General features: G+C 40.1%; 1 protein-coding gene across 1 annotated transcript in view; it reads left to right on the forward strand.

Moving 5' to 3' along the window:
• The window catches only part of LOC120523026 (radixin), a 102,277-nt gene that overhangs the window by 28,097 nt on the left and 48,141 nt on the right, over positions 1-26,039 (forward strand). The window contains exons 3-4 of the mRNA XM_039743949.1: positions 18,290-18,373; positions 18,879-18,974. Coding sequence (XP_039599883.1) covers positions 18,290-18,373; positions 18,879-18,974 — 180 coding nt within the window. The remainder of the gene's footprint in view (positions 1-18,289; positions 18,374-18,878; positions 18,975-26,039) is intronic.

A 26,039-nucleotide genomic window follows, 5' to 3' on the forward strand; every position in this document is an offset into this window, starting at 1 on the left:
ACCAGTTTCTTTGCAGCAGGATACAGAGAATCTGGAACAAACTTTGACCAAAAAATTGTTATGCCGACTTCGTTCAATTTTGCTTTCAAAACGTGAGAAGCTTGCAAATCCGCTGCTTCCATTTGCAACAGTGACGGGAAAATTGAGGCAGCCACAGATGTCCATTCACCGTCGGGCGGGACAATGAAAGGATCAGCAACAAACAAAAACATAGGCTTCAGTTTTCTGACATCCTTAAAACTTTTCATCAAACTCGACCTTCAAATGATGTAGAAATGTGGAAATCAACTGAAAACATGCCTGTTGATCAGCTGTCATGCAGCTCTTCAGGTTTGGGAAATGCAGCATCTTGCCACCTTCCAAGTCATCGATGAAAATGCTCAGTTTTGTTTCAAAGGCACAACATTTTTCTTGCAATTCAACAACGGTTTTGTCTGCACCCTGAAGTGACAAATTCAGTGTATTTATATGTTTCATAATACCAACAAGAAATGCCAGCAGTGCGACCTTGTCACTGTCTTGAATAAATGTTAAAAATTCTGCAGCTTTCTTTGTATTCAAGGACTGCAGGAAGTCTGCTACGTCTTCACGGAGATTCCAGAACCTTTCCAACACACGGCCCTTGCTTAACCATCTGACGTCATTGTGAAGCAGCAAATCTCTTGAAGAAAAGAACGAAACAGATGATGCTGCAGAAACGAATTACATCGTAAAGAATTCACTAATTTCACATGAGTAGGCATCACTTCCGCCAGTTCGTCACAAGGTTTTGAACAGAGGGGCGATTGATGAATGATGCAGTGATAAGCAACAAGGATTGGCTGAAGTGCCTTCATACGAGTGACAAGTCATCTATCTTTACCAGTCATTGCTGGTGCCCCGTCTGTTGTAAGGGAAACCATATTTGTTACATCCAATCCAGCTGCGTGCATAAACTGCGATAATGCTGAAAACACGTCCTCACCGTGGGTCTGTTTTGCTAGCGGTAGTAATGTCCGAAACAAAATTATGGCCATAAAAAAAATCTTGTGAACACACAGAGTTGAGACATGTCAGTTTTATCAGTGGATTCATCGCACGCGAGAGCAAACAATTCAGCCTATTTAAGATCTGATATTAACTGACCACCGACATTGTCAGAAAGGTCATCTGCACAACGACTAGCAGTACTGTCTGATAATGGTATCTGTTGAATCAGTTCAACACACTTTTTGTTGCTAAACAGAACCGAAGAAGCAGACATCATGCATTCTTTAACAACCTCTGCATCAGTAAATGCTTTCTTATGTCTGCTAAGAACCCAAACAATGCGTAGCGAAGCTTCTGTAACATTTGATTGTGTGGTGGTCGCTTTCGTCATCAGTGATGAACTCTCTACCAACCACGACTTACGGGGGTCGATCTTATGCGAACGGAGCTCTGACTTTGGTGGATAATTCGCATTGTAGTCAAAATGTTGTTTTACATTGCCGCTTTTAATCACGCTTACCGTTTCCTGGCAAATAATAAAACCACAATAATTTTGGTGCTTTTATATTCTGACTTTTGACTTACGCAGAATACAATCGCGGTCCGCCAAAAACGTCTTGGCGGTCCGGATTGTGGACCGCGGTCCGCCGTTTGAGTACCTAAACCATGATACTGAACAATCTTTGTTTTCAGATCTTTTGAGAGTTGCTTTGAGGATCCCATTCTTTCACTCTTCAGAGAAGAGTCAAAAGGAAGCACAACTTGCAATTGACCACCTTAAATACCTTTTCTCATGATTGGACAAACCTATCTATGAAGTTCAAGGCTTAATGAGCTAATTTGGTGTTGCAAGTAATCAGTATTGAGCAGTTACATGCATTCAAATCAGCAAAATTTAATTAAGGGTACCCAAATTTCTGCACAACCAGTTTTTCACATTTGATTTAATTTCATACAACTAAATACTGCTTCACTAAAAATCTTTGTTCAGAAAACACCCCCGTACTCGGATGTTCCTTGGAAATGAAAGACATACCACTGTTATCTTTTTTGTGGAAAGTAGAGTAAATTAGTATGCAGGCTGAGAAGGGTTCCCAGTCTTTTTCATATGACTGTATATTTGAAGACCTGTGTGTGGTGGGGGGTTAATTCAATTCAATTCATTCTAGGTGTAGTTAAGAATATTGATTTAAATAATGAAGAGCTGGGTTTCCCCTTTGGAGTTCTGATCTCACAGCAGGGTTTCCCCTTTGGAGTTGCTATCTCACTAATTAATGACGGAGTGCAATTGCTTGAAAACTACCATTTGCTTCTGGTGCTGAAATTAAGGAAATGCTGGTACTGAACGGTTTCAAAAATTGGATTTTTTCGGTACCTTTATTGCCAGTAAAACGTACAGCCCCAGTGTATAGCAATATAGCTGCTTCATCTGTGGAAATACCCAAGTCTTTGGTTGTGTATCTCAAACATCCAGCCCTGTCTTGTTCTGAGAGCTCCAGTGGTGTGCGCTTGGAGCAACTGCGTAGATGATTGGGTGCGATACACATTTGAAAATCATCCCAGATTATTCTTGTCCATAAATTTCAATAAGGTATGGGAATCCCATGTTTTACTGTAGATAGTGTAACTGTAGCTTTTTTTCTGGTTTAATAATTGCTGTAACAATTGTGACCAGCAAAATTTATCAGAGTAACGTAGTAAGGTAAAAGTGGACAAAAAGTTATATAGAATAGGAATGGAAAACGGTGAGAAAGGAATTCATTATAACAAAGGCTTAGGAAACCACCGCAGTATAACGAAAATAGCAAGGAGTGATACCAATGCCAATGGTCGAGGGAGTACCTTCCTGTAGCAGGCTACGGAAAACACAGACATCTATAGATAGACAGCGTATTCACTCTGTTGCCCAGTCAACACGATAAGTCAGAGCGTCCGCCCTATTGCGAGTGGTAAAAGTGCCATTTAAACTAATACAAGTAGACGTGGAAACCGGGTTTTCTGATAAAAAAACAAAGTTTTAAACAGTATCGTTTACATACAACAGATTTTGGCCAATTGTTTACATGCAATTATTTATATCCATTTATACACTAAATGGGCCCCCCAATCTGAACCCGAGCAGTGTTTTGTTATTGGACTTCTGTGCTCGTCACAGATTGTCCATAATGAGCACCATGTTCAAGCATAGGGGTGTTCATATGTGCACTTGGCACCAGGACACCCTAGGCCTCAGCTCAATGATCGACTTTGCGGTCGTGTCGTCGGACTTGCGGCCTCATGTCTTGGACACTCGGGTGAAGAGAGAGGCAGACTTGTCAAATGATCACCACCTGCTGATGAGTTGATTTCAATGGTGGGGGAGGATGCCGGTTAGGCCTGGTAGACCCAAACGTGTTGTGAGGGTCTGCTGGGAACGTATGGCAGAGTCCCCTGTCAAAAGTAGCTTCAACTCCCACCTCCGGCAGAACTTCAACCACGTCCTGAGGGAGGTGGGGGATATTGAGTTTGAATGGGCCATGTTCCATGCCTCTATTGTTGAGGCAGCTGACCGGAGCTATGGCCGTAAGGTGGTCGGTGCCTGTCGTGGCGGCAATCCCGAACCCCGTTGGTGGACACCGGCGGTGAGGGATGCTGTCAAGCTGAAGGAGTCTTACCGGACCCTTTTATCCTGTGGGACTCTGGAGGCAGCTAATAGGTACTGACAGGCCAAGCGGAATGCGGCTTCGGTGGTTGCTGAGGCAAAAACTCGGGTGTGGGAGGAGTTTGGGGAGGCCATGGACAATGACTTTCAGGCGGCTTCGAGGAGATTCTGGTCTACTGTCTGGCGTCTCGGGAGGGTGAAGCAGTGCACTGTATATGGTGGGGATGGTGCGCTGCTGACCTCGACTCAGGATGTTGTGGGTTGGTGGAGGGAGTACTTCGAAGACCTCCTCAATCCCACTAACATGTCTTTCAAAGAGGAAGCAGAGCCTGGGGACTCAGAGGTGGGCTCTCCCTTCTCTGGGGCTGAGGTCACCGAGGTGGTCAAAAAACTCCTTGGTGACAGGACCCCGGGGGTGGATGGATACGCCTGGAGTTCCTCAAGGCTCTGGATGTTGTAGGACTGTCTTGGTTGACACGTCTCTGCAACATCGCATGGACATCGGGGACAGTGCCTCTGGATTGGCAGACCGGGGTGGTGGTCCCCCTCTTTAAAACAGGGAACCGGAGGGTGTGTTCCAACTACAGAGGGATCACACTCCTCAGCCTCCCTGGAAAAGTCTCTTCGGGGGTTCTGAAGAGGAGGGTCCGTCTGATAGTCGAACCTCGGATTCAGGAGGAACAGTGTGGTTTTCGTCCTGGTCGCGGAACAGTGGACCAGCTCTACACCCTTAGCCTGGAGTCCTGGAGGGTGCATGGGAGCCCAACCAGTCTGCTTGTGTTTTGTGGACTTGGAAAAGGAGTTCGACCATGTCCCTTGGGGAATCCTGTGGGGGGTGCTCCGGGAGTATGGGGTACCGGACCCCCTGATAAGTTCGGTCCCTGTACAACCAGTGTCAGAGCTTGGTCCGCATTGCCGGCAGTAAGTCGAGCCCGTTTCCAGTAAAAGTTGGACTATGCCAGGACTGCCCTTTGTCACCGATTCTGTTCATAACTTTTATGGACAGAATTTCTAGGCGCAGCCAGGGTGTTGAGGGGGTCCGGTTTGGTGGACTCAGGATTGGGTCACTGCTTTTTGCAGATGACATTGTCCTGTTTGCTTCATCAGGCCTTGATCTTCAGCTCCGTCTGAATCGGTTCGCAGCTGAGTGTGAAGCGGCTGGGATGAGAATCCGCACCTCCAAATCCGAGACTATGGTCCTCAGCCGGAAAAGGGTGGAATGCCCTCTCAGGGTTGGGGGAGAGATTCTGCCCCAAGTGGAGGAGTTCAAGTACCTCCGGGTCTTGTTCATGAGTGAGTTAAGAATGGAGCGTGAGATCGACAGGCGGATTGGTGCGGCGTCCGCAGTGATGCGGGCTCTGCATCGGTCTGTCGTGGTGAAAAAGGAGCTGAGCTGTAGGGCAAGGCTCTCAATTTATCAGTCGATCTGCGTTCCTACCCTCACCTATGGTCATTAGCTATGGGTAGTGACCGAAAGAACGAGATCACGAATACAAGCGGCTGAAATGAGTTTCCTCCGCAGAGTGTCTAGGCTTTCCCTTAAAGATAAGGTGAGAAGCTCAGTCCTCCAAGAGGGACTCAGAGTAGTGCCGCTGCTCCTCCGCATCGAGAGGAGTCCGATCAGGTGGCTCAGGCATCTGATCACGATGCCGCCTGGACGCCTCCCTGGTGAGGTGTTCCGGGAGGAGGCCCCAGGGAAGACCCAGGACACGCTGGAGGGACTATGTCTCCCAGCTGGCCTGGGAGCGTCTTGGGATTCTCCCGGAAGAACTAGAAGAAGTGGCTGGGGAGAGGGAAATCTGGGCCTCTCTTCTCAAGCTGCTGCCCCCGCGACCCGACCTCAGAGAAGCGGAAGAGGATGGATGGATGGATATACACTAAATGCGTGCATATGCGAGCAACAGCAAATTAACATTTCCATTTTTCTTTTTTTTTTTATCTGAACAGATACCAGCAAAAACTTTTTTTTTTATCAGGGAGCAGCATAAACAGTCTGTGATCAGTAGAAACTTTTTGAGGGCTAATGTTTTTTCCAAAAAACTTAGTTTTCTGAAAAGTGCACAAAGCAATGGTTTCACACATAAATTGACATAAAACGTCTGTTGCTATACCTGCTGTCAGCGCCTGTTTGCAGTTTGCAGCAGCTCCTGCGCGGGGCGCAGCTTGTCGGCCAGCAGGAATGCATGGTGAGCTGGCTGCCTGGCTGTCTTTGTGAGACAGGTGCGGGAGGGTGGCAATGGCAGTGAGATGCAATATGGTTTGTACCTTCTGTCATCGTGTCTGTCCTCCCAGGCGAATGTTCCCATAAGTGCATCAGCTACACAAATGTGTTTGGCACCACGATCAGCTGGGGACTGATCAGCTGATGCTGGTACCTCACTTCAGTTTTCAATCAACATCTCCAGATCATTTGCATCAAAATTGGAGTCTGACAAATCAAAGTCCGATTCAACGATAATTTGAAGAAAACAAAGCATCCACAGATTATTTTGCTTCGACTGCGGTGGGCTGGCGCGCCCTGCCTGGGCTTTGTTTCTTGCCTTGCGTCCTGTGTTGACTAGGATTGGCTCCAGCAGACCCCCGTGACCCTGTAGTTGGGATATAACAGGTTGGATAATGGATGGATGGATTTTGCTTTGAGCATTCACTTTGGTATCTCTCCACATGCCATTTTAGAAGTTGTTTGCTCTTCGCTACTCATGCACGTGCTGGGAATCAGGGTCAAATCGGCAAAGTTAACTTTTCTTCTAGCAAAAGAGTATCAAAGTGTTGTAACAAGAAAGATCATCACTGGAATCCAGAGGAAAAGGACTGGAGAAAGTGATTGCATGATATTCAAAAGGGGTGTAGTTGCATGCCAGTACCCAAGGTTGTGAATCTCCAGTTCTTGGAAGCTAGTATACCTGTCCTTCCACCTCTTTCAGGGGGGATGACAGGTATGAGTGAAGTGGAACATAAAGGAAAAGGCTGTTGGTGTTGCTTTCTTTCCTGGTAGGATCCATGTCTCAGTCAGTGCCTCACCTTGGAGTCTATAGGATATCTTGAGAAAGTGGTCCAAAATTGCCTGCATTATGCCCCTCTATTGTTAATGGGGCGATAGAATCATTTTAGCATTAATCACAGAAATGTACTGGAAAAACATCCTGAGGAACAAGAGAGTTAAGAAATAGTCTACCTGGTTGAATAAGAGTAAGCAGTCTTTACACAAGTAGGTACAGTGGAACCTTGGTTCATGAATGTCTCAGTACACATACAAATCGGTTTACGACCAAAAAGTTCGCCAAGCTTTTGCGAGAGCGAGGCACGTGCACACACACGAGAGAGAGGCAGAGAGAGAGAGAGACGCACACACACACACAGAGGCACACGAGAGAGGCACACGCGTGCACACACGCGCACACACACACACACACAGAGGCGCACGAGAGAGGCACACGCACACAGGCTCGCGAAAGAGAGAGACACGCACACACAAAAGAGAGAGCCAGAGAGGGAGGGCTGGGCGCATAAGGTAGAAAAGGCTTGTTTTTATTTTCAGTTCTGTTTACAGCAATCGATTCATAGCATGCATTGTGGCAGTGTTACTTTTCTTGGTGGTTTATTAAATTACGGATTTTTCAAATGTTCATTTTTTTCCCCTGTGCTTAAAACTCATTTAAAAAAAAAAGTTTTTAGCAAGCGGTTCCTAGCACTATAGCGCAAACTATTGCAGTGTTAGTTTTTTCTGTTTTTACATTTAGTTTACTATTACGCTGTGCATTCTATGGTAAATTAACTATATTTGTGCTTTAAAAACTAAAAAAATATATATTTACATAGAGTTTGTATGTTTTGGAATGGATTAATTGTATTTACATACAATCCTATGGTAGAAATTGCTTTGGGTCACGACCAAATCGGTTTACGACCAGAGTTTTGGAACGAATTGTGGTCGTGAACCAAGGTTCCACTGTACACGAAGAAAGTTGTACACAAGAGCTGATGCTTTGCGACAGCACTGTAGAACTCAAGTATAGAACAACTGAGTACATCTTTTAAGTATGAAAGTAATTAGCAAAACAAAGGAAGAGGGCAGCACTCGTGAAAAAGACAAATTGGTCAGCAAACAGAACACACAGACTGATTGGTATACTGAGCACAGAAATGTTTAAAAGATAAAGATTACAAGTAATACCTCTTAGCAAAATGAAAAATGCACAACAGTCTATATGCAAGTTAATAATGAAAATAACCAAGCTGAAAACATGTGCTGATCGTAATACAGGCACCGTAAACTCGGGAGATTATTTGCCTAGCCAGGGACTGAACACTGTTGTTTAAATATCTTAACCAGGTGCTACGAAAACAAAGCTACATGGAAACCTTTGCAAAAAAGACAGAAATTGGTCAGCAAAGCAATAAATTACTCAGACTGATCTGTATAATAAGTGCAGAATTGTATACTAGATACAAGTTAGAAATAACCTTGGTACAACACAAAACACACAATATATACTATGTAAAAGTTAATATAAAGAGCCAAGCTGAAAATGCTTCCTGCCCTCAGTGCAGATGCCCTAAAACCAGAAGGTACTTGAAAGATAAATGTTATCTATTCTGATGATTTGTTGTTTTTTCAGTCCATGTAATCTACACTGCAGTTCTCCCACCACGATTTACAATACAAATCATTTTGTACCTCCTTGATAGTTACCGCTGGAAGGTTATTGACATCAAGGGAATTTGCTATTTCACTGCCTGTATAATTTAGTTGGATTGGATCTATGAGAGAATTGTTATAATTATCTTTCAGTATTTAGTGAATGAGAGTGTCAGAATAACCATTTGAAAACTTTTTTGTGTAATTGAAAATGCTATAAAATTGCTTCCATATAAGAGGATCAATGTTACAAAAATGTAACATCTGTCTGTCATAGGATGGAAATCAATGTGGCCTCCCGAATACTGTGAATAGCTTATATGTTACTCTGCCCAATAATATTGTATATCACAATGCATATTCTTAAGCCATTAAAAAAGGTCAAATATTTTCTACATAACCACTTGCATTTTAACTGCTTAGTTGCACATTTCCATTCTATTACTTGTTCTATTTCATGCATCTGTCATCCACATGGAGCTCCTCCTCCTCATGCAGGCTGCTCTTTGTTGTACTTGATACTTGGAACACCAGAACCTCTTGACCATTACGGAGCTCCTGTTTTAATAGCATGTGCTGCAGGATGCCCAACCCCTGGACAGTACTTCTTGGAAAGTTATGAAACAGAATACGTCTATGGAGTTCTCTGTTGATCAGGAAGCTGGCTCAAATTCATCTGTAAGTGCAGTATGTTCACCTGCAGTAATACTGTAGGTACTTGGCACCACGTGATTGATAAGTGCTTCAGTTTACTGCTACATTTATGTATACAATTATATACAGTAAACCGATGCGAGAACACATACAGCATTTATTAAGATGACTGTTTATTAACCTTACTATCTATGGAAAGAAACTCTTTTTGAAACTTCTGTATTAAGTTTAATTGGTTTTATAACCTTTGTGAGAACATTGCCGCCCAGGGAGGTCAGCTTCCCCGGAAACATCTCCTGCAAAACTTGCACGGATCTCTGTGCCGTATGAGCTATTGCTCCATTCTGTTAAACTAGGCATCCACCACATCCATTTCTTCCAGTTGCAGTCACAAAGTTTTCTAGCATTTCAATGTAATGTTCTGAATTGACTGTGACCATTGCCGAACTCCCAAAAGCCAGGGCCTACAATGCCAAATTTTGCAATGGCCCACCAAACTGTAACACACTTACTGTGCAGGGGTCTCTGATGAAGTTCATGAGGGTTGGTTTCAGCCCAATAGTGAAAGTTAAGTTTACACAACCATTCAAATGGAAATGTGCCTTGGCACGGCACATGATGATGGCTTCTCGATGAACGGTTTGAAGAATGTTCGTGCACAACTGTCTATGGCTCTCCCAGTCTCTCTCGGTGAGTTCCTGCTGTATCATCATTTTGTATGGATGTAAATTAAGGTCCTCATGCAAAATCCTCCTCAACGACGTGTTGGAAATGCCTAAGGCAGAAGAATGTTTGCGTGCTAAATGCCCTTACAACTTGGATGTTTTCAGGTGCTTGTACAATCGGAGGAAGGCCTGGAGATTTTCTATTCAATGCTGTACTCGTCTGTGTAAATTTCGCTACCCACTGAAGAATTGTTTTCCTATTTGGCACCTCGGAAGGCGCATTGCGTAGTGTTAATGGATTTGTTGTTTTTGAAGAACACTAAGATGGTGAAAGCATGGTGTGCACTGGACCAAGCATGTTGCAGACTGAAAACTACAAGGGATCACCTATCAAAGGGACCCCCACCCCAATCCGCTAGCCAAGCCTTGCACAATAACCTTGAGAAATGTGGTACTTGATTTTGACTTATAAATGTTTTTATTTTATTTATTTATTTATTTTTTAAAGTATTTGTTTTTTAAGTAATCATGCAAGGAAAAGAACACCTGTCAATAGTTGTAACCAAGATCAGGTAATATGTTCAAGAACAGGAATCCTTAACCTTGGCCAAGAACACCTGTTGTCTAATACTCTGAGTAAAAGACACACACACACAAGGTTAATATTAGTTCCGGCGATAAAAAGTGTTCCTAAAGCAACAATCTTTAAATATTTTTAAGGACATCAGTGCTGGAACATTTCCATAATCATGGTCCAGTCAGTACAATGCATAATCTAAAAAAGCAAGTAATAATGCATGTAATCGGGCTGCATCAATTGTTTTACATCTTCTACACCATTCTGGGGGTGGGTGGGGGATAGCCAAAATCATTTGCTTCTTCTTCCCTTTCCAGAGTTCTGCATTCAGCTGTAGATCAAATTGGTGAATCTTGTTTACTGATTGGGCTACTAGTAACATTTTGACTGCCTAACATCTTCTGTTCTCAAGGCTTGCTCTGTACTACTACAGAAATATTGCTGCCCTGGAAAATCTCTGTTTTTGCAGACTGCTTATATTAAGTTTTATTTTTGTCAATTTACTTTTAAATTATTAACTCATTTTAACTACAGGGTCAATTCACTTTTCTTGTATTGCACCTATAATGTATAACCTTAATGCAACTGTTTCAGCTTGTTCATAGCCTGGGAAAGGAAAACCGTATGCATGCATTCTTTTGGTACTTTTCTTTTTTTCTATACTTTTGGGCAAACTCAGTAACTAGCGATGTACATTCTGTGTGTGGATTTTTTTTTTCCTCAGTTCATATCCTTGATTTATTGTATTGGAAATGTACTATCATACATTATCTCAGTCTCCATGGGAACTATTTAATATTTTTCTCTTAAGTTTATTGTATTGGAACTGTTTAAGGTCATATCCTAGGATTGTTGTATTTGAACTGTACTTTCAAAAGACATCTCAATTTTAACATTTTCTACACTGTTCTTGGGGAATTTGTTTTGTTCTCAACATACTCTGTCTGTTGGGATGTCAGAGTACTGAGACTTGTAAAGTGTGGTCTGCCTCACTCAGGGAGGCAAAATGACGCAGGAGTGAGGAGAGCATTGCTATTTCTTATTTATCATTTCTATCCCAATAACTGTAATATTTATTACTAGTTTTAAATATTTTAATTTTGATTGATGGGGGATTATTTATATTTTTTAACCCTCTATTAAAAAGCAAATATTTAAATAATACGTTTTAGTAATTTATTGGACATATTTAAAATTATAACTTGGGATATTTTAGAACAAACTGATAGACGTTTTAATTAATTTATGATTTTACAATTGGTAGGATGGGTGGGGACTGTAAAATAAATTTATAAATGGGGTGATGTGTACCAATGCGTTTTTGATAGAGCCTTTGGGCTATTATCCCCTACCCCAAACCTGGCAATACTGTGAAATCTAGCTCAAAACTGTCATATTTAACAATGTACTACCTTATCTTAAGACTACAAAATGTCAACAAAAGTTCAGAAGCAAAGTTTTTATGACCGTAGAGTGAACTTTCTGAGCTGGAATGTCATGTCATTAATCATGAATTAAAGAGAAAATACTCTGTCACTAACAGGTCGAAGTGCCAAAACTCGCTTATTAAGCAAGAACCAGTTTCGGTTGCAAAGAGAGTGGTCTGGCCAAAGTTTTCACTCCAGCTATACAAACAAAACAAGGGGCATAGGAATCTTAATACACAAAGCTATTACATCTCTATTGTGTCAGACATAATATCTGATACTGAAGGGCGATGTGTCAAGGTGTTGGGTAATTTATTTAATATTAAAGTGGTTCTGATAAATATCTATGCACTGAATGAGGATGATCGTGATGTCTTGCAAGTACAGCGCTATTGTTATTTCTGACCACGCCCCTGTGATCATGGAGCTTAAATCACTATACCCTACACACTCGTCTCCTAGCTGGTATCTTAAGCCCCCTGTCATTAGCTGATGAGAACTGTACAGAATTCATATCCAAGCAAACTGATACTTTTCTGAAGAAAAATGCATCCTCAGAGAGGTCTCTGCTGGAATACTCTGGGGAAACTCTGAAGGCATTTTTAAGAGTACAAATTATTTAATATCTTTCCTCACAAAAATAAATTGGAAACCAAGAAGGCCTCTTGAGTTAATCGGCGAAATTACCAGAATAGATCTACAATATGCCAGGTCTCCAAATGAGGCACTTTATAGGAATAGACAGATTTTGCAATCAGAATTTTTCCTTTTTGAATACTTAAGAAACCGGACAGCTCATCTTTAAATCATTACGTCATTATTATGAACACAGAGAGAAGGCCGTTAAGATTTTAGCCCAAGAAATCCACAAGCAGTAAGTCTGCAGTTCAATAACAGTAATTGCCAACACAGATGGAGATAAAATAATTGACCATGTAAATATGGCCCACACATTTAGAGAGTACTAGAAGTCCTCATATTCTAAATTCTACTCAGTCTAAAGAAGGTAAGACAGAATCTAATTAGTTTTTTGACAGATAACAGTTACATACTATTAGTGTTGAACTAGATAAACCTCTGACACTCTCAGAACCTCAAGATACTATAAACTCACTTAAAAGTGGGAAAGCAGCAAGGCCTGATGGCTTCCCGTTAGAATTTTATAAAAAAAAAAATTCAAGTTAGCTTATATAAATATTGCTAATAAAAGAAGAGCTAAAGGCAGCAATATTCTACCTGAAACCTTTGACCAAGAATTAATCTGTCTTTCCTAAGAAATATAAGGGCTTACTACAATGAAGGGATCCTTTGTGGAATATTGTGGACTGACAGGCAATTGGCACTAGAGTCATTGTCTAGCTAGTATCTCTGTGTGGGAGTAGACCAGCCTTGTTAAAACTTGCAGACCCCATGATAATACAGTTGCACACAACTGTTTAAACGGAGTGCCTATCAAATGACCCGGCATCCAGGCCTATCACAATTATTGCATAATCACGTGATAGCTCTTATTTGAGCTGACCAAGATTATTTTGTGTAGTTGCTGGAATCGTTTCCATTCATCTGTATAAAAAAAAAAAAATATATGTTGCAGACAAAACAAGTGCATTTTACACAGTCTCAAAGAATTTCAATCATCCTTTGTTTGACAGACATGAAAAAAGCAAGGAGCACTTGAATGTGGTACAAGCTATTTCTAATAAACAAGCTAGTCAAGAAGAAATATGCAGGCGCCCACTGGCTAGATGGCGAAACAAGCCGAATGAAGGACAGTGGCAAGCTGTGTGTAGCTTTATGAAAGGAGAGGAGAAAAATATTAAGCACGCACATCCCATGTCTTCCTTTGCTGACGATATTCATTTACTGCAGTGGCTAGGAGTAAAGGTCGGAGGTGCATATCATTCATGTTAGGGGGGAACGCGGATCATGCAGACCATTGCACACAGTATCAGCAGAGAGTTAAGAGCTAGCTTGGTGTCTGTTGAATTTTGGGGACTGATTTTTTTTTATGGATCTGAGGACATCACTAAAACTGAACAGGTGATTGTTTACATTGTGTCTGTATCCAGCAATAGAGAGTTTACAGTAGACTTTTTTTGGACTGACTGAACTACAAAGTCCATAACGGGCAGACTTGTGAAGCTTTTCCAGGACACAGGCTTGGATCACTAGACGACAAAGTTGGTCGCTGTGTGTACAGGCGGGGCTGCTGTTAATGCTGGTATGTACAACAGAATTGTGCCAAAACTCTTATGTACATTCTGTGCACCGCATACACACTGGAGAACTGTGCAAAATCAGCTGATTACAACATTTACTGTGAGACCTCCAATTACTCAAGCTGCTGCAATTTTATTTACAAAATGATGAAGCAAAAAACACGGTTGTGCTGAAGTTGTGTGAAGAGATTTCCTTTGTGAAACTGAGTAGGTTTCATAATATCAGATGGTCTGCATGGAGGCATGACACACTGTTAAAAATATCCGGACTATTGCCAGCCATTCAAATGCAGCTGTCCACAAGTGATAGCATTCACTTGCAGCATATCTGCACAGAAAGTTTTCAGTGTTTTTTTGGCCAGCATGCTTGACATTAGCAACATTTTGAGGACTAAATCTATTAGGTTTCAGAAGGAAAAGATGACCATTGGAGAATGTAAGGATGAACTTGTGATAGCCATGGACGGTTCACGCTTCTGTTTGAAGGTGAAGGCCACTTCAGGAAACAAGCTTTTTCTAATGTGCTGATGCTGACAGGGATAAGACAAACTTACTCAGGGGGTTAATTGATGAGTTTGAAATCAGGTATGACTCAAATCATGTGATCATTTCTTGGTATTTGATCCTTCAACTTGGCCTCAGGAAAAGCAAGACCTCCACTATTTTGGCAACACAACAGTTTGCAAAGTTCTTCAGAAATATAATGTCACCTTGCAACTTGACGACACCACAGTCGAATGCATGTGCTTAAATCAAGCAGGAAAACACTTGGCAGCATCCTCTGTGTATGGCTTGGTCCACATAAAAAATACAAGCAATCTAGATTCTTACTCCAATATGATCAAGGTAATTCAACTGTCTCTTGCATGGCCTTTAAACAGTGCAGTCTGTGAGAGGGGATTTTCACATCTAAACATAATAAGAAAAGTACAGATCTTGCCTGTCACATCCTCGCCTCACAGTCCTGATGCGCATTCACCTGTCAAAGAAGACCACAAAGACATCCAACCCTTACCAGCTGTTGATCTGTGGATGGAGACCGCTAAGGTCGAGGTTCAACCAGGTACAGGGAGATGCATCTGCAGCTTTTTAATCATCAGTAATGGAGGAAGCGGAGGTAGAGGACTGTGAGGTAGACACCGAGGAGGACACAGATGAAGACTGTACTTACGAAGACCTTGCTTAATGCAGCGGGGAAAATTAAGTATTGAACGCTTCAACTTTTTTTTCCCCAGTAAATATATCTCTAATGGGGCTATTAACATGAAATTTTCACCAGATGTCAGAAACAACTCAAGTAATTTATTACTTTATTACACGTTACTTGATTTATAGACTTATTTCTTTGATTTCTTTGTAGATTTATGGACTTACTTGTTTGATTGGGTTGTTGCCGACATCTGGTGAAAATTTCATGTCCGTAGCCCCATTAGAAATCTATTTTCTGAGACAAACATGATGCGTTCAGTACCTAATTTTCCCGCTTTATGGGGTGAGTACCAAACACCATCTCCTGGTAATCACCTGAATAAGTCATTGAAAGTTATGTGCACCCCTGGTTATAGATGCATTTTCTTCAATATACAGTGGTGTGAAAAACTATTTGCCCCCTTCCTGATTTCTTATTCTTTTGCATGTTTGTCACACAAAATGTTTCTGATCATCAAACACATTTAACCATTAGTCAAATATAACACAAGTAAACACAAAATGCAGTTTTTAAATGATGGTTTTCATTATTTAGGGAGAAAAAAAATCCAAACCTACATGGCCCTGTGTGAAAAAGTAATTGCCCCCTGAACCTAATAACTGGTTGGGCCACCCTTAGCAGGAATAACTGCAATCAAGCGTTTGCGATAACTTGCAATAAGTCTTTTACAGTGCTCTGGAGGAATTTGGGCCCACTCATCTATGCAGAATTGTTGTAATTCAGCTTTATTTGAGGGTTTTCTAGCATGAACCGCCTTTTTAAGGTCATGCCATAGCATCTCAATTAGATTCAGGTCAGGACTTTGAATAGGCCACTCCAAAGTCTTCATTTTGGTTTTCTTTAGCCATTCAGAGGTGGATTTGCTGGTGTGTTTTGGGTCATTGTCCTGTTGCAGCACCCGAGATCGCTTCAGCTTGAGTTGACGAACAGATGGCCGGACATTTTCCTTCAGGATTTTTTGGTAGACAGTAGAATTCATGGTTCCATCTATCACAGCAACCCTTCCAGGTCCTGAAGCAGCAAAACAACCCCAGACCATCACACTACCACCACCATATTTTACTGTTTGTATGATGTTCTTTTTCTGAAATGCTGTGTTCCTTTTATGCCAGATGTAACAGGACATTTGCCTTCCAAAAAATTCAACTTTTGTCTCATCAGTCCACAAGGTATTTTCCCAAAAGTCTTGGCAATCATTGAGATGTTTCTTAGCAAAATTGAGACGAGCCCTAATATTCTTTTTGCTTAACAGTAGTTTGCGTCTTGGAAATCTGCCATGCAGGCCGTTTTTGCCCAGTCTCTTTCTTATGGTGGAGTCGTGAACACTGACCTTAATTGAGGCAAGTGAGGCCTGCAGTTCTTTAGATGTTGTCCTGCGGTCTTTTGTGACCTCTTGGATGAGTCGTCTCTGCGCTCTTGGGGTAATTTTGGTCGGCCGGCCACTCCTGGGAAGGTTCACCACTGTTCCATGTTTTTGCCATTTGTGGATAATGGCTCTCACTGTGGTTCACTGGAGTCCCAAAGCTTTAGAAATGGCTTTATAACCTTTACCAGACTGATAGATCTCAATTACTTCTGTTCTCATTTGTTCCTGAATTTCTTTGGATCTTGGCATGATGTCTAGCTTTTGAGGTGCTTTTGGTCTACTTCTCTGTGTCAGGCAGCTCCTATTGAAGTGATTTCTTGATTGAAACAGGTGTGGCAGTAATCAGGCCTGGGGGTGGCTACGGAAATTGACCTCAGGTGTGATACACCACAGTTAGGTTATTTTTTAACAAGGGGGCAATTACTTTTTCACACAGGGCCATGTAGGTTTGGATTTTTTTTCTCCCTAAATAATAAAAACCGTCATTTAAAAACTGCATTTTGTGTTTACTTGTGTTATATTTGGCTAATGGTTAAATGTGTTTGATGATCAGAAACATTTTGTGTGACAAACATGCAAAAGAATAAGAAATCAGGAAGGGGGCAAATAGTTTTTCACACCACTGTACGTGTTTATATAAATTCAGTTGCTGAAACAAAGACACTGTCAGTTTTAGGATGTGTATGCTATATGACTCTTCATTTTCTGTGAACATTTAGATTTAAGTACAGCATGTTGAAGCACGTGTGTATTGAGCACACACTTTTTTTCCTAACCGTCTCTTCATTTTGTTTCTTGTATGGATATGTGGGCAGCCTCGCCTGCTTTGTCTAACTTTTTTTTTTTAATTAATCGTCTAAGTTATACTAGGTTGGAAGGACAAGCAATATAGGCACCTTCCTGATGTGTTCAGCTACAGTAAAAATGACTCGTGAAAATTTTAACCTGTGGACAAATTTCTACCAGTGTATCATTTCTATCAGTGTACCATGCACACTTTGTTCACAGTTCACTTTTTAATTAAAATAATATAGTCAATGCCTGGTTATACATTTGAAAATGTGCTCAGGTCAGAATTTATTAAAATTAATTTTCTGTTGACAGAACTTGCCTCTTTAAACATGCTGGTTGACACCCTTTTAAATTTTGACTAATTCAGGATTATTTTAAATGTTCAATAAGGGGATAAATTTGGCAAACAGTTCAGTTGAAGCAAGCCTACATCGACATTTATAACACATGAATAAGTTACTGAATAGCATACTTAATATTTTAGAAGTAATACTTGATTTTTTTATAATATTATTAGCAAGATGATGTAGATGTTTTATAAAATTAAGTTGCCATTGCATTGTATTAAAACAAAGAGCCCCCATTATATTTGTGGACTTGGATATGGAGAAACGAACATATGTTAAAGTATGGTTAATTTTGTATGTTAAAGTATGGTTAATTTTGAGCGAGTGTGTTGTTGTATAAAATGTGGTTTTTATTTTTTAAAGAGCAATGATATTTTGTTCCACATCTTGCAAGATGTTAACTGTTCATTACTAACAAGCATTATGCTTATGTTTATGTTATGAAGGCTTTCTTCAAATAATGTGCAACAAAAATTTGTCACATAATCTCTAACAAAGTTAGCACTTCAAATATATCAGTGTATGCTAATTTAATCAAGATAAAATTGATATTGAATCGGGACATTCGTGCTGATACCGAGCCCTACTTGCCACATTATGTTGTATTAAAAAAGATATCAAATACATTTCTATACATTCTATCACAATTGGAAATGTCAGTATTATGACAAAGATTATGTCTACAGACAAGATCTCCATAAAATTGACAATAATAAAACGAGAGAGTGGTTAAATAGACAAGACATTTTATTCCAGTAACAAAATATTTGTCATCTTTTCCAGGTCAATGTTAGGGTTACTACAATGGATGCAGAGCTGGAATTTGCCATCCAGCCAAATACAACCGGCAAGCAGCTGTTTGACCAGGTAAACATTAATTTGCAATTATCTTTAAATTTAAAGTGCAAATATTTATCACTCTTTGAATATTTGATTGCCATTTTCCCTCTTTAAAGCTATTGATGTGCGTACTCATTTTTAATTCATCATGCTTTAATATTAAGAGGACTGCTTAATTTAGCTACGATTTATAGCTAGGCGGAGTGGTGGCTCGAAGGCTAGGGATCTGCACTGGCAATCGGAAGGTTGCCGGTTCGAATCCTATAAAAATGCCAAAAGAGACTCTGCTCTGTTGGGCCCTTGAGCAAGGCCCTTAACCTGCAATTGCTAAAAGCTTTGAGTAGTGAGAAAAGCGCTATATAAATGTAAAGAATTAATTATTATTAGAAAAGTACAGTTTGTGGAAATGGAAAATGTATTTATCTAAAAAAGTATAAACTTTTGTTATTACATAAGAGAAAACTGAGCTGTACTTTATTAGTCCATATCTTTCCATATTTTATTTTCTTTACTTTGCATATACTTATTCCAGGTTGTGAAGACAGTAGGGCTTCGTGAGGTCTGGTTCTTTGGCCTGCAATATGTAGACACTAAAGGCTACACAACATGGCTAAAACTGAACAAAAAGGTAAAACATCCACTTTTTGTTTGTGTTTTTTTTTTTTTTTCTTTCATGCTCTGAATTTTTTTTCTTTCTACATCAAAGAGTACTTTTCGTTATTAAAAGATAGAAATTGACTTGTCCCCTTACTACCTTTAAAAAATTTGAGAAAGTTTTATTTAAAAGTTTCAAATTCCATATTTCACAACTCCTTGCCACATGTCAGTATGTGGTATTAGTATTAATTTTCTTTATTTATATATACCAATTTAGATGCAGGGGAGTGGGAGGAAGGGAGGTTCATGGTAGTCGTGGAGAAATGCTAAAAAGAAAAAAAAAGTAGCGAAGGTAAGAATAATAGCTTAATATTTTAAAATCAATTTTGCATAAGACTAAGAAAAAGCAGGAAAAAAAGAAGAGAAGCATGAACAAATAAACACCAGTTTTGTACATAGCATAGGAAAAGGGCAGATTTTGTTATTATGGAAGGGCATCAGAAATTTGTCTATTCATTTTTGCTGTTCAGTTCATATTCAACAATCTCAGCTGGACCTCCAAGCTGCTGCAAAGTAAACACTTAGACCAGAATGGTCTCACTTGGACATGCAGCCCAAATAGTCCCCAAAACCCCCTAACTCCATTTGCTGTGACATTTCAAGATTGCAGACTGCAGTAAATCAGATAGTTCTAGTACTTTACCATTAATGGGTTGTATGTTAGGCAATGTTAAATAAAGTAAGTTTGTTGCCCGTTGGTCTTTCTCCAGAGTTTATTTCAGTATAGATAAGATTTAATACGTTATCTTGGGAGGGAGACGAGATGTTATCTTCTCGGAAGACATTTTGACGTCCTGCGAGACAAGGCAGTGAGGCAACATTTAAAACAAGTTCGTGGACATCTAACCTAGCAGTTGTTGGAATGCTTTTGGCAAACATGCTTCATGTGCTCCCAGCTCTTAAAACGACAAGCGACAAGCAGAAGACACAGCAAGCCAGCAGATGATCCGACTGCTTCTCCTTAGCGTTCGTTTGGCCCCAAAACACCCCCCACCCCCCTTCACAACACAAGTGGCAGAGACACAAAGTGGCAAAATGACAGCTGCTGTACAGGTGTTTAATAATAGATGCGCAGCTTGCCCACAGCAGCAGCTAGACATGATCCAACAGCATCTCCTTAGTGTGCGTTCATCCGCACCCCCTTCACAATATGAGCAGCATTGTACGTCCTGTGAGAAAGAAATTTAACCACGACCGGGGCCGGAAATAAAGGACAAGTATTGTTTTTACAAAAGTTTTAAAGTAAAAGTGAAAATAATGCATATATAACAATTCCCATGAAAATAATCTCATTAAATTGTATATCTGGTAAAACAAACCCGGGGGTGGGTGAGCACAGAGAGCCCCTAGTTCTTGTTAAAGTAAATCCTGAGAGGGATGGTGGATCTCAGAATTAACAGTGTTGATGAACTGTCCAGCATAGTTCATCATGATCACTGTTAAAAACTTTTCAATACTAGGGCATTTTGCTGTCAAACATGAAGTATGCTATATGAAGTAAGTCTGAAATTCCTATCTTTTCTTGTGTATAAAGATCTTTTTTTTTCCAGTTTAATTACTGTCTGAACCTGAAGTATGGTGGTGGCAATTCTAACCTGACAAATCTTCCATGGCTCTAATTTCCAAAATTTTTAAATGCATCTTATAATGTAACAAGTTGCATGTTTTAACTTGAAAGCTGCCAACCATTTGCTGGCAACTGGTTGTTTGTGACTGATGGTCAGTTATGGCTTGTGAAATCCAGAGAATAAATCATTGACAATTGATGAGGCTTCAATATTTGTTTTCAGTTGTAGAAGTCAAAGTGGACTGGTGGATAAAATGACCATTGAAATCCACAGATTCAGACTACGGCAGTGAGGGGTACTTGCACATGTGCATGTATCCATGTTATTTTCTAAACTAGCCTACTAGCAAAATACCCACGCTTCGCAGTGGCAAAGTACTACCTTAAAATGTTTATTAAGAAGAAAATTAAACCTTTTTAAACTGAGGGAAAAATATACCAATAATTATTTCTTAAGGATCTCTTTGAATACCACATTGTCAGTTTGGCCCTTCAGTTGTAATATGACCAAGCTGTGCGCTGAGCATACTCTTGAGTATGCAACGTACAGTTGGACATGTGAAAAGTAATCTTGTCTCAAATCTCACAGCTTGAAGGCAAAGCCCTCACTCACTCACTCACTCATCACTAATTCTCCAAGTTTCCGTGTAGGTAGAAGGCTGAAATTTGGCAGGCTCATTCCTTATAAAAGTTGGGCAGGTTTCATTTCGAAATTCTATGCATAATGGTCATAACTGGAAGCTATTTTTCTCCATTTACTGTAATGGAGTTGAGCTCGAAAGCCGTGGGGGGCGGAGTTTCGTGTGACATCATCACTCCTCCCACGTAATCACGTGAACGGACTGTCAATGCAGTGCGTAGAAAACCAGGAAGAGCTCCAAAAAGCACTGAAGAAAACCTGCATTATACAATTGAGAAGGCAGCAAAATAATAAGAAGCGAGCGAATGACATATACAACCATATTCATGAGTGCTGCTACTTCGGAAACAAAGCACCGTGTAAACCTAAAGTTTAAATTAAGTTCATAGACAGGCTGCTGCTGGCGTTTGTCATGCCCACGGGTAATGCTGGTTACAAGTTTAATGAGAGGACGCAGGATATAAACGGGAGTTTTGATCACTTTGTAACTAAGTTAAAATTGCACGTGAAGGGCTGTGCTTATGCAAATTCCGAGACTGTGTTTGTGGGGGATTGACAGTTAAGGCGGGTGGGGGAGTCACGTCATCATCTCCCCTCCCATTCACCTCATTTCGCTCTGAGCTCGGCTCCACAGCTAACGCACGCAGTGTTACGGGAGCGACTTTGTGATGCTGCCACCAAATACTCACAGAAAAATCCACAAGTTAATACACACGCTGTCTCTACAGTTTCTCCACACTGAATCGTCCAGGCACTTCTTACAAAAGGTTACATTGACAATCGTGTTACGTTATTTTTAAAATGTTTCCTTAGCACAAGCACAGCTGAGAAGCTTCGATGCATGTGCTCCATAACGCGTTAAAAAATCACGCATTTAATCACACTTTGCATTCCATGCAAAGGGGAACTTCTCTCAATGCATGAATTCCTGGTACACAGATTGATCAGCACTTCCCGATTCATTTTAACCTCACACCCCCTTGGTTTGAGAAGAAGTATGAAAAAATATGAGGTTAACACAGAAAAACAGATCACCAATTGAAGCTTTATGAATAATCGATTCGCCATCAATAATTGTTTTGGTAAAGCCATACTCAGTGTAATCCTCCCATTTTATAATTTTTCCGCCACTAGCCATGATTAAATGAAGGGTAAAAAAGTAAGAGCGAAGCAAGGGTGACTTATTCAGGCAGGCAGGCGACAGCTCAATAGCTCGAATTTGGAAATAAGTAAGGTTCTATTTAGTCAGCAGAAATATCTTTGTTAGGAATGGAAGTTGAATTTAGTCTTTAAATTTCTATGGTAAAGAAAAAGTTATGCAATGATGACTACATTTAACTATATAAAGTCAAAAATTGATTATATAAAGTCACTGTCGGAATAAATAAAGTCAAAACTTGAATATATAAAGTCAGTGTTGGTATATATAAAGTCAAAACTTGAATATATAAAGTCAGCGCTGGAATATATAAAGTCAAACCTTGAATATATAAAGTCATTCCCAAATATATAAAGTCAAAACCTGAGTATATAAAGACAGCATTGGAATATTTCGGAATATATAAAGTCAGCGTTGGAATATATAAAGTCAGCGCTGGAATATATAAAGTCAAAACTTCAATATATAAAGTAAGCGCTGGAATATCCATCCATTTCCCAACCCGTTGAATCCGACCACAGGGTCACGGGGTCTGCTGGAGCCAATCCCAGCCAACACTGGGCGCAAGGCAGGAACCAATCCTGGGCAGGGCACATGCATCATTTTCAAAACATTAGCCAAACAGTGTTTTTTTTTTTTTATTTATTTTTCTGAATATGTTTTTTTTCACTTAGTTCAGTTCAGAGTCGTTTCAATCAATAGATTGACTTTGACTTTATTTAATCAGGAATGACTTCATAAATTCCGACGCTGACTTTATATATTCAACTTTTGACTTTATATATTCACAAAATCAATTTCATTTATTTGCCTGTTTGGCACCACATAGTATATGGGAGGCGTGATGGTGTCACACAAAACTACGCCCCCCATGGCTTTCAAGCTCAACTCCATTACAGTAAATGGAGAAAAATAGCTTCCAGTTATGACCATTACGCGTAGAATTTCAAAATGAAACCTGCCCGACTTTTGTAAGGAAGCTGTAAGGAATGAGCCTGCCAAATTTCAGCCTTCTACCTACATGGGAACTTGGAGAATTAGTGATGAGTGAGTGAGTCAGTCAGTCAGTAAGTCAGTGAGGGCTTTGCATTTTATTAGTATAGATTAAATACAACTGTACTGTCATAAATACTTTTTAATAAATACACTGGCATAGAGACGAGTATGATAAAAATTTAAATTACAAAAACTACTTTTTTTTGTTATTTTAGTTTTAGTTAATGATCTTTTTTGTTTTGTTTTTACTAACAACATTTTGCGTTTTAGTTTTTGTTAATGAGGAAAAACAATGAAACTGAAAGTTTCATCAAAGAACTTGGCTCCCTGTTGAATCCAGTACAGTGTCCAGGTAACTGCTGCCAATGTACCAACTCACCAGTCAGTTTCGTAGCCTCACCTCACTTGTTCACTACTTACCTGAATAGAACATACTACTCTTTTTAGGGAGCAGACCATGACCTCCGATTTATTTGTCTCGAGTCTCATCCCAGTTGCATCACTTGGCTACCAGCTATTCTAGTATTTTCTGGATTCCTGGACCAAAAGGAAAAAATCATTTGTAAATGGATGAATCCATTAAGTTCCCAAGCTGGGTACTTCCTCAGTCTTAGGCCGGGTTTATACTTCACCCGACTCATGATGCAGCGGATGCTCCTGCTACGCAAGCGTTTATACTTGCGCGCGTACTTTACGCAAATCGGGAGGAATCCACCAGGTGGCAGTGCAAGATATTATCACGGTGAGAACAGGTTCGGCTTTGCTATGTTATGAATTGCATGGAACACCCATATGAATTGCATGGAACACCCATTAAATTTTGATGACACCAATCCAGGGATGTGTCCATTCCAGCTAGCATTGGGCACAAGGCAGAAACAATCCCTGGACGAGGCATCAGTTCATCACAAGGTGAATACAAGCACTCGCATACACTAGTATCATTTATATGTCCCCAAATCTGCATATCTTTGGTAGGAAACTGGAGCACACTGTGGAAACCCAGCAGGTAAACATGTAAACTCCAAGCAGGGAATATGGGCGATGTGACTCCCTGCAAGACAGCAGCACGAATGCTCCACCACCGTGTCACCCCCATGTGTGTATTTATTAGCAGTGTTCATTATTTAAATGAAATTAACGATTTATCTGTAAAATGTAACATACATACTTTAATGCAGTTCATCATGAAAGTGATGTCAAGTACAAATCTAAGGATTCTAAATGTGCAGAGAGTTGGAATATCATACATTTGTCAGGTGAGGAGGAAGCCCCAGAAAAAAAAAACGACACAAAAGATGGAATGTGAGACTTTTAAAATGTATTGTGTCATTACGATCTGGAATATAAAAGCACCACGAATGCATCTGTACGTCAGCATTTTTCTTCACCACATCAAACCATTCATCAAAAATCAAAGAGCGCACATCATCCGCCTAGAGGCTTTCTGTCACGTAGATAGTAAACAGAGAGTCTGACGTCACATTCCAACTTTATGCTGTGCCCCTCGACTTTTTGCTGGTACTGCAACTCCCACATGCGTCGCGTTTAATTTCTGAGGACCTGCTCAGAGGACACGTCAAATAAACACATGGCAGCCATGATATGTGCGCATAGGCATTCTGAGCATGAAGTATAAACGAGCCCTAAGATCCAGCTTAGTTTTGCTGCATTAGTAGTAATCTATAGTAAAAGAGATTTGAACACACTTGGCAGAATCCATCAGCCGGAATTGAGTATCAAGTCCACTTAATGCAAGATATGTGTTAACTCAGATTCTCAGGGTATGAAATTAAAAAGTAAATATTCAGCAATAAAACCCCTGGACCAGAATTAAGAAATTGCAGTATGTCTTAAATCACACTGCAGCTGTTCATAGTTTGTTCAACTTTAGATACTACTATAATTTTGTATGAGATCTATCTTTTCTGTTTTTCTACCTAGTTGTCTTTCTGGTTTTTAAATTAAATGAATGGCTCAAAACTGCATTTTGTAAATAAAATGTTATTTATGCATGCATTTCATTTATTTGATGAATATTTTGGATGTATTCATTAGGTTACTCTGAGTAGGACTTGCACATGCTGACAGTACAGCAAATTAAATATTTATATACAGACAAGGAAAAATTTGAAGAACCCAAAATTGTGTCTGAAGTAACTTCAAACTGACAAAAGTTATTGGAACCCATCATTGTTTATTCCGTATTTATCAAAACGCAGACTGTAGAGTTTTTAATCAACAGAATATTTCAAATAATAACACAAATGGAAAATGGCATGTATAGAAATGATGGTGGCACTCTTAACGTAATATTTTGTTGCACTATCTTTTAAAGGCAATCACTGCAAACAAGCAGTTCGTGTAGCCTTCAATCACTTCTGCACTTGTCATCAGGGGCTCAATCTTCCTGAGCCACCTGTCCCAGCCATTTCAGGTTTCAAGGGTGCCTTCTCAAGACTGCATGCTTCAGTTCTTCCTATATATGTTTGATAGGATTCAAATCGGGGCTCACAGAAGGCCCATTCAGAATAGTCCAATGTTTTGTTCTTAACCATTCTTGATGGTGTTTTTAGATGTGTGTTTTAAGTCATTATCCACTTGAACTATTGGAGAATCTATGACCTGCAACTGAGACAGAACTTTTGCTCAATAATCTCTTGATAGGCTTGAG

Source organism: Polypterus senegalus, chromosome 2, assembly GCF_016835505.1.
Source record: "Polypterus senegalus isolate Bchr_013 chromosome 2, ASM1683550v1, whole genome shotgun sequence".
Lineage (NCBI taxonomy): Eukaryota > Metazoa > Chordata > Cladistia > Polypteriformes > Polypteridae > Polypterus > Polypterus senegalus.